This window comes from Choloepus didactylus, chromosome 20 (assembly GCF_015220235.1).
Source record: "Choloepus didactylus isolate mChoDid1 chromosome 20, mChoDid1.pri, whole genome shotgun sequence".
Taxonomy (NCBI): Eukaryota; Metazoa; Chordata; class Mammalia; order Pilosa; family Megalonychidae; genus Choloepus; species Choloepus didactylus.
The window spans coordinates 30195624-30212064 of NC_051326.1; the positions used below are offsets into that span (position 1 = coordinate 30195624).

Genomic DNA, 16441 nt, shown 5'->3' on the forward strand with positions numbered 1-16441 from the left:
ATTCAAGAAATTTAACATTGATATTATAGCTTGAGTCTATATTCCAATTTTTTCATGTCCCAGTAATGTCCTTTTGAGCCTTTTCTCTTCCCTTGTTAGATCCCTTCCAGGATCACATATTGTATTTAATTGTCACTGTCTCTTTAGTTGCCCTTTCTTTGCTGTTTTGTTTTGTTTTTTTAATTGTGGGAACATAAACGCAACATAAACTTTTCCCATCTCAACTCTTCTGAGCATACTATTCAGTGGGATTAATCACATTCATAATGTTGCAGTACTAAAACTTCCCCATCTCCCCACACAGAAATGCTAAATTTATTATGCATTTGCTCCCCATTCCACCTGCCCCCTTCCTCTGGCAATTTGTACTCTAATTTTTGGCTCTATGAGTTTGCATATTTTCCAGTATTCTCTTTGTAGTTATTATGAGGCTTAAATCTGACATCCTAAATCTATAACAATCTTGTTTGTTTTGATAGCAGCTTAACTTCAATAGAATACACAAACTATGTTCCTATACCCTTCTGTCCCCATACCTTTCTATAGTTCTTGTCACAAAGTACATGTTTAGTCCTTATGAGTCCAAAACCACTGCTTTGTCATTACATTTTATGCATTTGTCTTTTAGATTCTATAGTAAGTAAAAAAATTTACAAACCCAAAATATAATTGTGCTGGAATTTATATTTACCCATGTCATCACCCCTACTGGAGAGCTTTATTTCTTCATGTGGCTTCAATCTATTGTCTATTGTTCTTTCCTTTCAATCTGAAGAACTCTCTTTAGCATCTCTTGTGGAGCCAGTCTTGCTGTAACAAACTCTTCCTCAGCTTTTGTTTATCTGGAAATGTCTCAATCTCTCCCTCATTTTTGAAAGACAGTTTTGCCAGATATCGAGCTCTCTTAGTTGGCAATTTTTTACTTTCAGTACTAATTATCACTTCTTTCTTGCCTCCATGGTTTCTGATGAGAAAATGGCATTTAATCTTATTGAGGTTTGTATTAGTTAGGGTTCTCCTTGGAAACAGAATCAATGAGAGATGTCTCTTATTATCAAATTGTAAAAGTGACTCACGCAACTGCGGGAGCGCACGAGTCCAAACTCTGCAGAGCCGTCAACAAGCTGTCAACTCCAAGGAAGACGTCCGACGAACTCCTCGGGAAACGAACCGACAACTTTGACGAACTCCTCAGGAAACAAACCGGCAACTTTGAAGAACTCAGGAAACGAACCGACAACTTTGACGAACTCCTCAGGAAACGAACTGGCAACTTCGACGAGCTCCCCAGGAAAAGCTTCACTGAGCAGCTGAAGAAGAAGTGAAGGTTCTCTAACTGTCCGGCTTATAAGCCTCCAACTGATCACCCGGACCAAATCCAGCCAATTGCATTCTCTCACTGTGGAAGCACGCCCCTTGATGAATCATCAGTCAGCTGCAGTCAACTGACTGATGATCCAACAAACCAACCAGCCTCAAATAGCCTCACAGGAATCATCAGGCCAGTGCCCGCTTGACCAGACAGCTAGGCCACCTAGCCAAGTTGACACATGAACCCAACCATCACAGTCCACCCCTTGTCAACTTGGCAGTCGTACACATCACCTAAAACCATATCTTCAAAATGAACGTTACAGCTTATGCCATATGATAAGGGGATAAGACAGAGAAAAAAGCAAAAATATTTTCTTCACAGACAAATACAAACATAATCATCACAAAACGAGGAGGAAATATTCATATCATCATAGTCCTCGTTTCTGTAACTGGTCACGTGGCCGTAGTTCATATTTATCACGACCTTCTTCCACTACCCATTCCATGTTCCCTTTACCCTCAGCAAGCACTTCAGCTGGCCGTGGTTCTTTGCCTGGTGGGGTGACCCAAACCTTCATTCCTGAAGTTTCTTGGCCATTGGTAGTCCTGCCTGGATTGGGTTGTTGCAGTTTTCCATTGACTTGAATCACGGGGCATGGTAGTACTAAGAGACGCCCCAGGGGATCTCCTGTATTCCAGGAAAACTCTTCTTTACTTCCATTGTGTAGTTGCAGTGCTATTTCCCCTTGATAGTCAGGATCAATCACCCCAGCCAGTACAGTAATCCCCTTACTTGCCTGTTGATTCAGAGGCATAAGAAGCCCAAAGTGGCCAGGTGGCAGCCTTAACTTCCAGTTCAATGGGATTATTGTTGTGTTTCCTGGTGGAAGCACTCCTCCTTTTGGAACCAAGACCTGTAGACCAGCAGAGCTTAAACTTGCAGGGACAGGAAGCAAAAATTTCCCTAGTGGATCACTAGGAGTGATAATGAGTGGTGCTACTCCTGTTTCCACCCCTTGATTCCTGGACCCATGAATCCTGGATATGGGAGAAACAGCACCATAGAGTGGACGCTGATTCAGAGCATACACAGCCTCCTGGAGAACACTGCCCCAGCCCTGCAAGGTATTGCCACCTAGTTGGCGCCGTAATTGAGTCTTCAATAGGCCATTCCACCGTTCTATCAACCCAGCTGCTTCTGGATGATGGGAAACATGGTAAGACCACAGAATTCCATGAGCATGTGCCCATCCCCTCACTTCATTTGCTGTGAAGTGGGTTCCTTGGTCTGAAGCAATGCTGTGTGGAATACCATGACGGTGGATGAGGCATTCTGTAAGTCCACGTATTGTAGTTTTGGCAGAAGCATGTCGTGCAGGGAAGGCAAACCCATATCCGGAGTATGTGTCTATTCCAGTAAGAACAAATCGCTGCCCTTTCCATGATGGAAGTGGTCCGATGTAATCAACCTGCCACCAGGTAGCAGGCTGATCACCCCGAGGAATGGTGCCATATCGGGGACTGAGTGTGGGTCTCTGCTGCTGGCAAATTGGACACTCAGCAGTGGCTGTGGTCAGGTCAGCCTTGGTGAGTGGAAGTCCATGTTGCTGAGCCCATGCATAACCTCCATCCCTACCACCATGACCACTTTGTTCATGAGCCCATTGGGCAATGACAGGAGTTGCTGGGGAAAGAGGCTGATTGGTATCCACCAAACGGGTCATTTTATCCACTTGGTTATTAAAACCTTCTTCTGCTGAAGTCACCCTCTGGTGAGCATTCACATGGGACACAAATATCTTCATGTTGTTTGCCCACTCAGAAAGGTCTATCCACATACCCCTTCCCCAGACTTCTTTGTCACCAATCTTCCAATCATGTTCCTTCCAAGTCCCTGACCATCCAGCCAAACCATTAGCAACAGCCCAGGAATCAGTATACAGACGCACCTCTGGCCAGTTCTCTTTCCAAGCAAAGTGAACAACCAGGTGCACTGCTCGAAGTTCTGCCCACTGGGAGGATTTCCCCTCACCACTGTCCTTCAGGGATATCCCAGAAAGGGGCTGCAGTGCTGCAGCTGTCCACTTTCGGGTGGTACCTGCATATCGTGCAGAACCATCTGTAAACCAGGCCCAAGTCTTCTCTTCCTCAGTCAACTGACTGTAAGGAACTCCCCAAGATGCCATAGCTGTGGGCTGGGCAAGAAAAGGTAAGGTGGAAGGAGTGGGGGCCATGGGCATTTGGGCCACTTCCTCATGTAACTTACTTGTACCTTCAGGACCTGCTCGAGCTCTATCTCGTATATACCATTTCCATTTTATGATGGAGTGCTGCTGTGCACGCCCAACTTTATGGCTTGGTGGGTCAGATAACACCCAGCTCATGATAGGTAACTCAGGTCTCATGGTAACTTGGTGGCCCATGGTTAAGCGTTCTGTCTCTACTAAGGCCCAGTAGCAGGCCAACAGTTGTTTCTCAAATGGAGAGTAGTTATCTGCAGAGGATGGTAAAGCTTTACTCCAAAATCCTAAGGGCCTGCGTTGTGATTCTCCTATAGGAGCCTGCCAAAGGCTCCAAACAGCATCTCTATTTGCCACTGACACTTCCAGCACCATTGGATCAGCTGGATCATATGGTCCAAGCGGCAGAGCAGCTTGCACAGCAGCCTGGACCTGTTGCAGAGCCTCATCTTGCTCCGGTCCCCACTCAAAACTAGAAGCTTTTCTAGTCACTCGGTAAATGGGCCGGAGTAGCACACCTAAATGAGGAATATGTTGTCTCCAAAACCCAAAGAGGCCAACTAAACGTTGTGCCTCTTTTTTGGTTGTAGGAGGGGCCAGATGCAGCAGCTTATCCTTCACCTTAGAAGGAATATCTCGACAGGCCCCACACCACTGAACACCTAGAAATTTTACTGAGGTGGAAGGGCCTTGTATTTTTGTTGGATTTATCTCCCATCCTCTGCCACGCAAATACCTTACCAACAAATCTAGAGTAGTTGCTACTTCTTGCTCACTAGGTCCAATCAACATGATATCATCAATATAATGGACCAGTGTGATGTCTTGTGGGAGGGAGAAATGATCAAGATCCCTGCGGACAATATTATGACATAGGGCTGGAGAGTTAATATAACCCTGAGGTAGCACGGTGAATGTAAACTGCTGGCCTTGCCAGCTAAATGCAAACTGTTTCTGGTGGTCCTTGCTGACAGCAATTGAGAAAAAAGCATTTGCCAGATCAATAGCTGCATACCAGGTACCAGGGGATGTGTTGATTTGCTCAAGCAATGATACCACATCTGGGACAGCAGCTGCAATTGGAGTCACCACCTGGTTAAGCTTACGATAATCCACAGTCATCCTCCAAGACCCATCTGTTTTCTGCACAGGCCAAATAGGAGAGTTGAATGGGGATGTGGTGGGAATCACCACCCCTGCATCCTTCAAGTCCTTAAGAGTGGCATTAATCTCTGCAATCCCTCCAGGAATCCGGTATTGCTTCTGGTTCACTACTTTGCTAGGCAGAGGCAGCTCTAGTGGCTTCCACTTGGCCTTTCCCACCATAATAGCCCTCACTCCAGGAGTCAGGGAACCAATGTGAGGATTCTGCCAGTTGCTGAGTATGTCTATTCCAATTATGCATTCCGGCACTGGGGAAATAACCACAGAATGGGTCCGGGGACCCACTGGACCCACTGTGAGACGGACCTGGGCTAAAACTCCATCAATCATCTGACCTCCATAAGCCCCAACTCTGACTGGTGGACCAGAGTGACGTTTTGGGTCTCCGGGAATTAATGTCACTTCTGACCCAGTGTCTAATAATCCACGAAATATCTGATCATTTCCTTTTCCCCAATGCACAGTCACCCTGGTAAAAGGCCGTAGGTCCCCCTGGGGAAGGCTGGGAGGAAGATTAACAGTGTAAATTTTTGGCAGTGTGACAGGGTCCTTCTCCAAGGGTACCCGGCCTTCCCTTCATTCAAGAGGCTCTGGATCTGTAAACTGTCTCAAGTCTGGGAATTGATTAAGGGGCCGTGACTCTCTGTTTTTGTAATTCAAGGGAGATTTTTGTTCACGTGGCCTAGAATTCTTCTGCTTAGTGGGCCCATATCAGTAAATTCAGCCTGATCCAACCTTATATTCCTTCCACCATTATCCCACACTCTCAATATCCATTCCCACACATATTCCCCTGGTTTCTGTCTGTATAAGTTGGAAAACTCATACAGTTCTTTTGGAGTATAGCGTACTTCCTCATGGGTCACACTTTGTACCTCACCCTTTGGGGCTTGTTGGGACTTGAGCCTAGTTATAGGTCTTGAAGCAAAAACTGGAGGTGGGGGTGGGTCATGAAAAGAGTTAGAATTATCTCTCAAGCCATTCACCTCAGGGCACTCTGTTGCATTTTCATCTCTTAAAACAGGATTAGTCTCTCCAGACGAAAGAGTGAGGGCTGCTTCCTCAGGGGAGGTGATTACAAGATTAGCAGGCATTGAAGGGTCAATCTCCTTAGGTGGGAGTTGCGTGGCAGGCTCCTTAGGGCAGACTGGAGGCAGAGAAGCTGTTTCCCCAGGACAGCCCTCTACAGGTAAATCTAACAATGACCCAGCAGAATCCAGGGTTCCAATGTCCTCACTGTCATTATTATCAATCCATATGTCTCCATCCCAAGTTTCTGGGTCCCATTCTTTTCCAATCAATGCCTTTACTTTAACAGCAGACACCCTGAGAGGTTGAGATTTTAGTTTACGCTGTAAATGTGCTACTCGCACAATAAGAGACTGCGTCTGATTTTCAGAAACCTCCAGTCTGCGGGCACAGGAAATAAGATTTTCTTTCAGGGCACAGATGGAACTCTTTACATCTGTCATACGGCATTCAAGTTTTGAATTTGAAGCCTTTAGCTCATCCCTTTCTCTTATAACTGTATCCAAAGTATCTAAGAGCAGCCAGCCAACATCATTATACTTCTTAATACTGCAAAACTCTGTGAAAGTGTCGAAAACGCTGTCACCCAGAGCCTCGCTTCGTACTAGAGCACAATTAGGAGAATCAAATGGTGCTATTTTGCGTATTTCCTTTGCCAACTCCTGCCATGGACTCTTAGTACCCTCTTGATTATTGGAAATAGAGTCATTAGTGCCTCTGAATCTAATCAGAGTAGAAAACAAGTTGTAAAAGCCCATTTTAAGATTCCGTTTCTCAAGAACCACTCTCGGTACCAAGTTGTATTAGTTAGGGTTCTCCTTGGAAACAGAATCAATGAGAGATGTCTCTTATTATCAAATTGTAAAAGTGACTCACGCAACTGCGGGAGCGCACGAGTCCAAACTCTGCAGAGCCGTCAACAAGCTGTCAACTCCAAGGAAGACGTCCGACGAACTCCTCGGGAAACGAACCGACAACTTTGACGAACTCCTCAGGAAACAAACCGGCAACTTTGAAGAACTCAGGAAACGAACCGACAACTTTGACGAACTCCTCAGGAAACGAACTGGCAACTTCGACGAGCTCCCCAGGAAAAGCTTCACTGAGCAGCTGAAGAAGAAGTGAAGGTTCTCTAACTGTCCGGCTTATAAGCCTCCAACTGATCACCCGGACCAAATCCAGCCAATTGCATTCTCTCACTGTGGAAGCACGCCCCTTGATGAATCATCAGTCAGCTGCAGTCAATTGACTGATGATCCAACAAACCAACCAGCCTCAAATAGCCTCACAGGAATCATCAGGCCAGTGCCCGCTTGACCAGACAGCTAGGCCACCTAGCCAAGTTGACACATGAACCCAACCATCACAAGGTTCCTTTGAATGTGACACTTTGCTTCTCCCGTGTGGCTTCCAAAATTCTCTCTTTATCTTTGCCATTCAACAGTTTGATTATAATATGTCACAGAGTGGTTCTGTCTGGATTTATTCTATTTGGGGTTTGCTGAGTGTCTTGGATATGTATATTCGTTTTTTCATTAAATTTGGGAACTTTTCAGCCATTAGTTCTTTTAATATTCCCTCTGTGCCTTTCTGTCTTTCTTTTCTTGTTTTTATTATGGTCTTTAGCACTGTTTGGTTCCTTTACATGATTTCCATTTCTCTACTGGTATTCTCTTTGTGTTCCTCTTTCTTGATTTCCCTTTATTTTTGTCCATGGTTTCCTTTAGTTAAATGAACATGTTTAGGACCATTTTTTAAAAGTCTTTGTCTGGTATGCCCCAAGTCTGATCCTCTTCATTGATGGTTTCTAAAGCTTGTAATCGTCTCCTTTGCCTGGGCCATCACTTCCTCTTTCTTTGTATGTTTTATAATCTTCCTTTAAAATCTAGACCATTAAAAAAAATGTCTGGTTTAAGTGTGTGTATACTTATTTATTGCTTTCTTTCCTCCTCTAGAATGTTAGATCTTGGAATCCTTGAGAGCAGGAACTTTATCCCCAGCACTTGGTAGATACCATTACTGTTTTTTTGTGTGCGTATGTTTTGCTATAGTGAATCAGTCAATCATTTACATATAACTAAGGTGATGAAGGCTTAGACGTGAAGAAATTAATTCTTAAATGGTTGAGACATAGATGATTAGTTAGTTGTAAATTAATTTAGTTCAATTACAGAAACTTACTGAAGCCCAGAATAATAGTTTAATGGTCTCTAAAAGTTTTCTGGGGAAACAGATTTGAAAATAATTAAAATTTACTTTCCATTATCCCTTTTCTCTGAAACTATGTTATTTTTACATTCACAGTTCACTCATTCATTACAGAATGTCTGCTCTGTGTCAGATATTGCAGATACAGAAATGAATAAGCTCCTTGTCCTAAATGAGTTTTCAGTCTAAGGGGAGAGTCAAACAAGTTCATGTGGTATAAGTCCATGGTATAAGTGCTATGATGGGATTAACTTTCAGGTGCTGTGGGAGTAACATCTAACCCAGTCTTAGGGTTTCAAGGAAGAGACTTGGACTTCAAATTGAGTTGGTTTCAAGTTGGGTTTCAAGTTGAGACTGGAAGAAGTCAGAATTAGCCAGTTGATGGAGGGTGTAGTATGCGAATGAAAGGGGGTAGGTTTGAGGGAAGAGGAGATGGTGGTTCCAGCTATAGGGAATAATGTGTTGAGAGAGTGTACAACATTCAGGAGAAATGGATGTAATTTTACATGGAAGGAACTTGGTGATGGCAATTGGCATGAAATGCAACTGGCTATGTGAGTAGGAGCCGAGATATGAAGGGAGTGGAAATCACTAGAGAGCTTTAAACCAAGGAAGGACATAGTCAGAATTTTAGGGTACATGGATAAAAAAGTTTGTTATGACTAGGACCAATCATTCATCACACAGTATCTTTTCCTTATTTCTAATGTGGCAATAGCATGGGGGTGGGAACGGCTTAGGACAAAACCATCCTGATCAATACAGAAACATCCCTCAAAGTACACTCAAAGTTGTCTCCATCTTCCATAACACCTTTTTTGTCCCTCCCTTGCCTCTCTTAGAACAACAAGGTCACACTCTTCCGCCAACTGCAGCAGATGACTTATCGCCTAATTGAGTGGAGGTCCCAGATCCTGTCTGGAACGCTCCCGAAGGATGAACTGGCAGAGCTCAAGAAGAAGGTCACAGCCAAAATTGATCATGGAAACAAGTAAGCCAGGGTTGACTCTTGGAAAATGACTGTCATGCTCATGCAAAGGATGCTATTCATGGCAAGGTTTTGATTTTGGAGTTGCCAAAGGATAATGTTTACTGCTCTCTTACAACAATGTTTCCTACTCTCTTCGAAAAACATTATAATTTTGTTTTAAAAATGTTTTGTAGTACCGTCCATGCAGCAGACCCTGTGCTAGACCTGTGATCTCAAGGAGATTGCTGTTTAGTAGGGAAGACAGGACTTGGATTCATGCGATTCCAATGCCAAACAAAATGAAAGTAACTGAGCATCTGAAGCTGACACTTTCAGATTCCTGGGACTATATCTGTATTCATTCTCACAATGGATTTTAAATCAATATCTCTCTCTTTCTTTCTGTTTTCCCATAATTAAGACCATTTTTTACAGTGTGGGAAAACAAGATTTGCTGGAACAGTAAAAAACATTTACAGTCTATTGATTACGTCTACGACATCCTCTAAGGAGTTAATCATTTAATTAATCTTCTGATTAGCTCCAGTAAATATGTAGATTCAAAATATTACTGACTTTTGGAAAATGAGAAATTCAATAAATCTGTCAAAATTTATGGTGGCCCAGAATTCATGCCTCCTGACCAGCTCTTTTTAAAAGACCTGGGTTGTTCCTCAAATAGCTTTTGTTGATAATTTGCTTGATATTTCCTTTCGTTTTCCAAATTCCTTAAACTTATGCATGTGTGATATTTTTCCTCTCCTCCTTTACCCTACTTCTCCAACCTCACTACTCTTGGATATACCTCAGAGACCTGTTAAAATACAGCTCAGTATCCTCCTCGTTGAAATGTCAGACTCTTGACAACTGTGTTCAGAAACAACTTGAGTAAATATAGTATATAAGATTCAGATTCAACTACTATTTATGAAATGCTTCCAATGTGCACTTCACATATATTGCTTGATTATAAATCTATGAAATAGTTGTTATTCCCATTTGTATGGTTAAAGATACAAGTGAGCTTAAGTGATTTACTTCCAAGTCACATAGATGGTAAGTAGGAATCTTAAATTTGGACCCAAATTTTTTGACTTCATGTCTAGTGCTTCCTTCTTGGGGTTAAAAATTAACAATTAACTCCTTGCATCACTTGCACATCCAGAGGACTGCGACCACAGGGGTAGCATTGCTAGTCATGTAGTGCCAGGAGATTTTTTTTTTAAAAAGCCGTCTAAGGTGGGATAAGGCAGTTCCCTCCTTGCATATATATATGCTGCTACTGTCTTTTTGGGTCTTGCCACAGCACAGCTTTGGCGTGGAGGTCCACCATCCCTGGCACAGGATGTTGATGTCACACAAATGGCAGAACATGCTTGCCTTCCCGTTCAGCCTTGGATGCAACTCGAGAAATTAAATTGCTCTTTTAGTGCATGAATGATCCAGTCTCTGAACAGCCAAGGCCATCTTTCATGAGTCTGGGTGGCCTGTGGGTCTGGCTGCCATGGAAAGGAACCTGCCAGATCGAATCAGTTGATGGAGATGCTGTAACACAGGGAAGAGGGAAATTAGGCATTTTTGTTTTTTAACCAAAGCCTTGGCACATTTCACTGTTATCCCTGAGCTGTCTTGCATTTTTGACATCCCCACTCCCGAATTGCTGACTTGGCATTCAAATGACAGTATCTTGTTTCTGCCACAGTCTCCAACTTCTTGGAACTAAGAAAATTTTTTTTCTACATCTGTGTGCGTGTTGGCACATAAAAACTTTATTGGAGATTGTGTCATATGGCTCTTACATTTCTTTGTAATGCTCAGAGCTATATTTTACCCCCCAAAACCAGATGTTTTCTTGTACCAGTTGCTGCAATAATAGCTAACATTTATTGAGAGTTTACTATAAGCTATATATTAGGTACTTTATATTCATTTTCTCATTAAATTCTTACAACAACCCTGAGGGGTAGGAAATATTTACAGATGAGGAAACCAAGGCTTTGCAGAATTAAATAAATTACCCAAGATCATGATGTTAGCAGGTTTTCAAGCCAAGCAAATCCTGGTTCAACTGACACCAGAACCCATTAGGAGATACCAACAAGCTAGGGCTTACTTCACTAGTCTCCTTTAAGATAGTTTTGAATTAAGTTTTGTCTTCCAAGCCCCCAAATAATTGTACACTGGTTCCTATGCCAAACAACAGAAGGCTAGAGGAAAGAGGCATTGGGCAGAGGTATATGGTTAGAATCAGTGCCAAATTTACCTTTCCTGTTGAAGTTCTATGGACCAAATACTTTGCATATCATTATATGAGTTTGTTTAACATTATCTTATAAGTTTTCTTACGTTATATGGAAAGGAGGCCGAAATTGAAAGGAGAAAAGTCAGTGAGTACTTCTTGACTTGCCCAGCACCCAACCATTTTAAATATGAATCTCCTGGATTCTTGATGAGGGCTCTTCTGTAAAAAGGGAGAGCCCCTAGTGGGGAGAATCTGCTGACACCTGCTTTCTTTCCAGAATGCTTGGGTTAGATCTGGTAGTGAGAGATGACAATGGAAACATCTTGGACCCGGATGAAACCAGCACTATTGCCCTCTTCAAGTCCCATGAAATGGCCTCAAAAAGAATTGAGGAAAAGATCCAAGAAGAAAAGGTATTCTTCCTCATATGTGCAGATTTTGGCTGCTGGGATTCCATTTTTGCTTTTAATGAGAGAAAGGGATTCATTGACAATAGAGGAAGATATGTCATTTAGAAAATAACATTCTTGTTCTCATTTAAAAAGTAAAACATAACAAAAAGAATGAAGTGGTTATATATGTTTTCATAAGGAAATACTGCAAAGTTGTATATTAAGTGAAAAGAAACAAGGTGGAGAACAATGCATACCAGTGCTTTTATTTGTGTTTTTAAAAAGAATGTATGTACATGTGTATAGACTAACTCTGGAATGGTAGACAAGAAATTGATTAATAATGGATACCCCTGGGAAAGAGAACTAAGTGGTAAGGAGAACTCTCACTTCTGTATTCTTACTTTTGTAACTGCTGTATTTGACACATGCATTACAATATCCAAAACAAAACAAAACAAAATAATTAAAAAGTAAAGTATGTGAAAGATTTCTAAAGTAGTAATTGGACATTAAATGAAAAATAGAAAGGTAAAGAAAAATATGAATTTAGAAGTCTGTTGTAATGAATAAGGTTTCTGTTTATTTTCTTTAGTTTGTAGTTTTTTAATTCTCTGGCCCAGTTGTGATTATATTTAATTGTATTTCTGAATCTAATGGCAAATCATGCCTGAGAGTGAAACCTTTCCAGTGGAATCTCTTGTTTCCAGTTAGAGTTGTTCCCATAAAGAGGGTAATAATTTCTGTGCTTTTGAGCGTCATCCAGAAGACATTGGGAGAGAGAACATTTTGAAGGTACTAAAACCATGAATTATTGTCTTCAGACAACATTTATTTAATTACTTGGGTTCAAGAACTTGAACAGTATAGTCTTGATCATCTAAATATTTATAATGATTATATTTTGCTCACTCAATCATTTGTCCACTTACATACCCTTTCTTCTTGACAAGTGCTTCTCCTCTCAGCAGTAATTTATCTTTGCCCCCATTTGCAGACCTCTTTCTTTGTTGCTGTTTCCCATTTGCTGAAAGCAAGATGCTTTTCTCTTTTTTCCTCTGTGTCAGTCAATTTTGCAGAACGTGGACTTGCGGGGCCAGTCGATCTTCAGTTCAGCACATACTTATGGCCTCTATGTGAACTTCAAGAACTTTGTCTGTAACATTGGGGAAGATGCAGAGTTGTTCATGGCCCTCTATGACCCAGATCAGTCCACTTTTATCAGGTAACAGAGACCCAGATCAATGCTATTGAAGTTGCCAAAAATACCCAGCCCTTACTTACCCCCTGCCCGAGGAATTTTTTGCTAGGTTTGGAAAGGGGAGAAAGAGAAGTGAGAATTTCTGGGCAGTAAAGAGTAATGTCCTTTGGGCTATTAAACCTTTATGTATTGCTGCTGAAACAGTGCAGCAACAGATTGTTGTATTCCCTGAGATTTAGAAATCACGTAAAACTCGTCAGAACATGGAGACAGGAACAAAAAATTCAAAAGAATATAGGGGATAGTATAGTAGAAGTGCTTTGTTCAACTGTAGAGTGCTGCTATTGCAGAGAAGCTAGGAAAACATCAGTTCTGAGAAGATGGTTAAAAGGAATTACTGACGAATTGTTTATTATTTCTAAAATAGAAATTTTATTTGAATGTGAGGAAATGTATTACAGGGGATGGATTTGGAATGATTATTTTAAAAATTGAATCTTAAATCAGCAAAACCAAATCTTTTATTAAAAATGTGAGATGTGAGAAAGACCCCAGACAGTAGAATCTGGTGAAATCTGCTATGTCTATACCCTGTCTTGAGCAGTGTTCTTCATAGATCCTTACTGGGCATCCCTCATGCAGCAGGTGCACTTCCTAAAGCTAGGAGGCCAACAAGTGGGTGTAGTCATGTGCGTGGTCTCAGTTTCTGCCTCTGCTGTGTTCACACTTGCCTGTTGAATTTAACTGAGCATTTCTGGACATTCCTTTTACCCTTTTTAGTTTATACTGAACGTAGTGTCAGTCCCCAATTAGTCCCTTATTAAGAATAATTTTTTTCTTCACCAGTGAGAACTATCTAATTCGTTGGGGCAGTAATGGGATGCCCAAGGAAATAGAAAAGCTCAATAATCTTCAAGCAGTCTTTACTGTAAGTTCTGCCTTATGGTTTTATAATTTTATTTGTTGTAATATTAACATGATGATGATAAATCTATGGAAAATATTTAAAACAAAAAGATGAGAATAAAAGTCATCAAATCATGCTACAAGGAATTACCTGTCATTTATTCAACATGTATTTGTTGAATACTTGAGAAATATCAGTGAACAAATCAGGAAAAAAAAACAAAAAAAAACCCTGTTCTGGTGGAGTGTGTGTCCTAGTGGGGAAGACAGATAATAAATAATCATCAAATAAATGAGTAAATTATATTGAATATTAGCAGTCATTTAAACACTTTGGAGAGATTGGAAGTCTCCAGGTTGGGGGAAGGTTGCCCTTTTAAATAGACTGGTCAGCATAGGCATCTGTGAAAAGGAGCCATTTGAGTAAGAACTTGAAGTTGATGAGAGAGTGAGTTAAGCAATATCCGGGAAGAGAGCATTCCAAACAGAGGTTACAGTTGGAGCAAAGGTGCGTCTCGATCCTTTTTTGTTTTCCCTCTCTCCCTCCCCTTCTCCAATGTAGGAAGATTGCTATTCTATACAGATCAAATGTAAGGAAATTTCCTGGGCTATAGTTTGGAACATGGTTGACTCTCTCTTGGGCTAGAAACTTTTTTGGGCTTCTCTCCTTTTATGTATGACATTAATGTTGTAAAATGTCATAGAACTTCTGCCATCTGCTATAAGAAGCCTGGATAGGCAGGTTTTACCAAGCACATTAGACCTAAAGGAAATGTTCTCTGCCTCTACTCCTTCTTCTTCCAAAGACCGCTCCCTTTTTTTTGTTTGTTTGTTTCTTTATTCTCTTCCCAGAGGACAGAGAAAACAGTCTAAAGTAAAGCACCAGAGGAAGTGTGGAAAGGAGCAGTAGAGTCAACATAGGCTTTTTGTAATTCTTTCTGTTAACATCCCAGCCCTAGGACAAGCATGTTCTGATTACTGTCTCTGCATTTGACCCATTTATATCTTCACCACCTGGTGAATGCAGGCAAAAGGGGTCCTAGACCAGCATTACCCTAATACCAAAGCCAAATAGAGATGTAACAAGAAAATAAAATTGCAGTCCAATATCCCTGTGAATATAGGTGCAAAAATCCTCAACAAAATACTAGCAAACTGAATCCAACAGCACATTGAAAGAATTATACAACATATCAAAGAGGATTTATTCCAGGTATGCAAGAGAAGGAAGGAAATAACAAAGATTAGAGTGGAAATAAATGAAACAGAAAAAAATAGAACCATAAATTTGTTCTATGAAAAGATCAACAAAATCAACAAACCTTTAGATAGACTGACAAAGAAGAAAAGAAAGAGGATACAAATAACGAAAATCAGAAATGAAAAGGACATTGCTACTGACCCTGCTGAAGTAAAAAGGACTATAACAGGATACTATGAGCAACTGTATGCCAGTAAATTACATAACCTAGATGAAATGGACAAATTCTTAGAAACATGCTACCTACATTGACTCAAGAAGAAATAGATCACAAAACCAATTATTAGTAAAGAGATTGATACAGTCATCAAAAACCTCCCAATGTGGAATTGAGGAAATCTTCTAGACCAAAAGGGGGAAGTGAAATGAAACAAGATAAAAGTTTCAGTGACTGAGAGATTTCAAATGGAGTTGATAAAGTCACTCTGGAGGGCATTTTTATGCACTATATAGATATCCTTTTTTAGTTCTTAGTGTGTTGGAATAGCTAGAAGGAAATACCTGAAACCGTTGAACTGCAACCCAGTAGCTTTGATTCTGAAAGACAATTGTACAACTATGTAGCTTACATGGTTGGACACTGTGATTGTGAAAACCTTGTGGATCACACTCCTTTTATCCAGTGTATGGATGGATGAGTAGAAAAATGGGGACAAAAACTAAATGAAAAATACATGGGATGGGGGGGGATGGAATGCTTTGGGTGTTCTTTGTTGCTTCTATTTTTATTCTTATTTTTATTTTTTTATTTATTTTTGGGAGTAAGGAAAATGTTAAAAAATTGATTGTGGTGATGAAGGCACAACTATATGATGGTACTGTGAACAGTTGATTGTGTACCATGGTTGATTTTATGATATGTGAATATATCTCAATAACACTGAATTTAAAAAAAAACAAAAAACACCTCCCCAAAAAGAGAAGCCCAGGACTAGATGGCTTTACAGGTTAAGTTCTACCCAATCATTGCAAGAAGAATTAATATCAATCCTGCTCAAACTCTTCCAAGAATTTGAAGAGGAGGGAACACTACCCAACCCATTCTGTAAGGCCAACATCATCCTCATACCAAAGCCAGATAAAGATACTACAAGAAAAGAAAGTACAGACCAATATCTCTTATGATTATACATGCAGAAATCTTCAGTGAAATACTAGCAAACTAAATCCAACAGCATATTAAAAGAAGTATACACCATCACTGAATGGGGTTTATCCCAAGTATGCAAGTATTGTTCAACATAAGGAAATCAATTAATGTAATACACTGTATCAACAAAAAGAAAGGGAAAAACCACATGATCATCTCGATTGACACAGAGAAGACATTTGTCAAAATCCAGCATCCTTTCTTCATAAAAACACTTTGAAAAATAGGAATAGAAGGAAACTTCCTCAACATGATAAAGGGCATATATGAAAACCCCACAGCTAACAATCGTTCTCAATGGTGAAAGCCTGAAAGTTTTCTCTTTAAGATTAGGAACAAGACAAGGATGCACGCTATTACC

At 40.8% G+C, this 16441-nt stretch overlaps 1 protein-coding gene across 7 annotated transcripts in view; it reads left to right on the forward strand.

Annotated features, from left to right (window-relative positions):
• DOCK5 (dedicator of cytokinesis 5) overlaps positions 1 to 16441 on the forward strand; it is a 234684-nt gene that overhangs the window by 97344 nt on the left and 120899 nt on the right. For all 7 annotated transcript variants that reach the window (XR_005213362.1, XR_005213363.1, XM_037813182.1 and 4 more), the window contains 4 exons: positions 8801 to 8949; positions 11448 to 11583; positions 12630 to 12787; positions 13610 to 13691. Coding sequence is in view for 5 of the 7 variants with exons in the window: in XM_037813182.1 (XP_037669110.1) it covers positions 8801 to 8949; positions 11448 to 11583; positions 12630 to 12787; positions 13610 to 13691 (525 nt within the window). In the remaining 2 variants the exon portion in view is untranslated. The remainder of the gene's footprint in view (positions 1 to 8800; positions 8950 to 11447; positions 11584 to 12629; positions 12788 to 13609; positions 13692 to 16441) is intronic.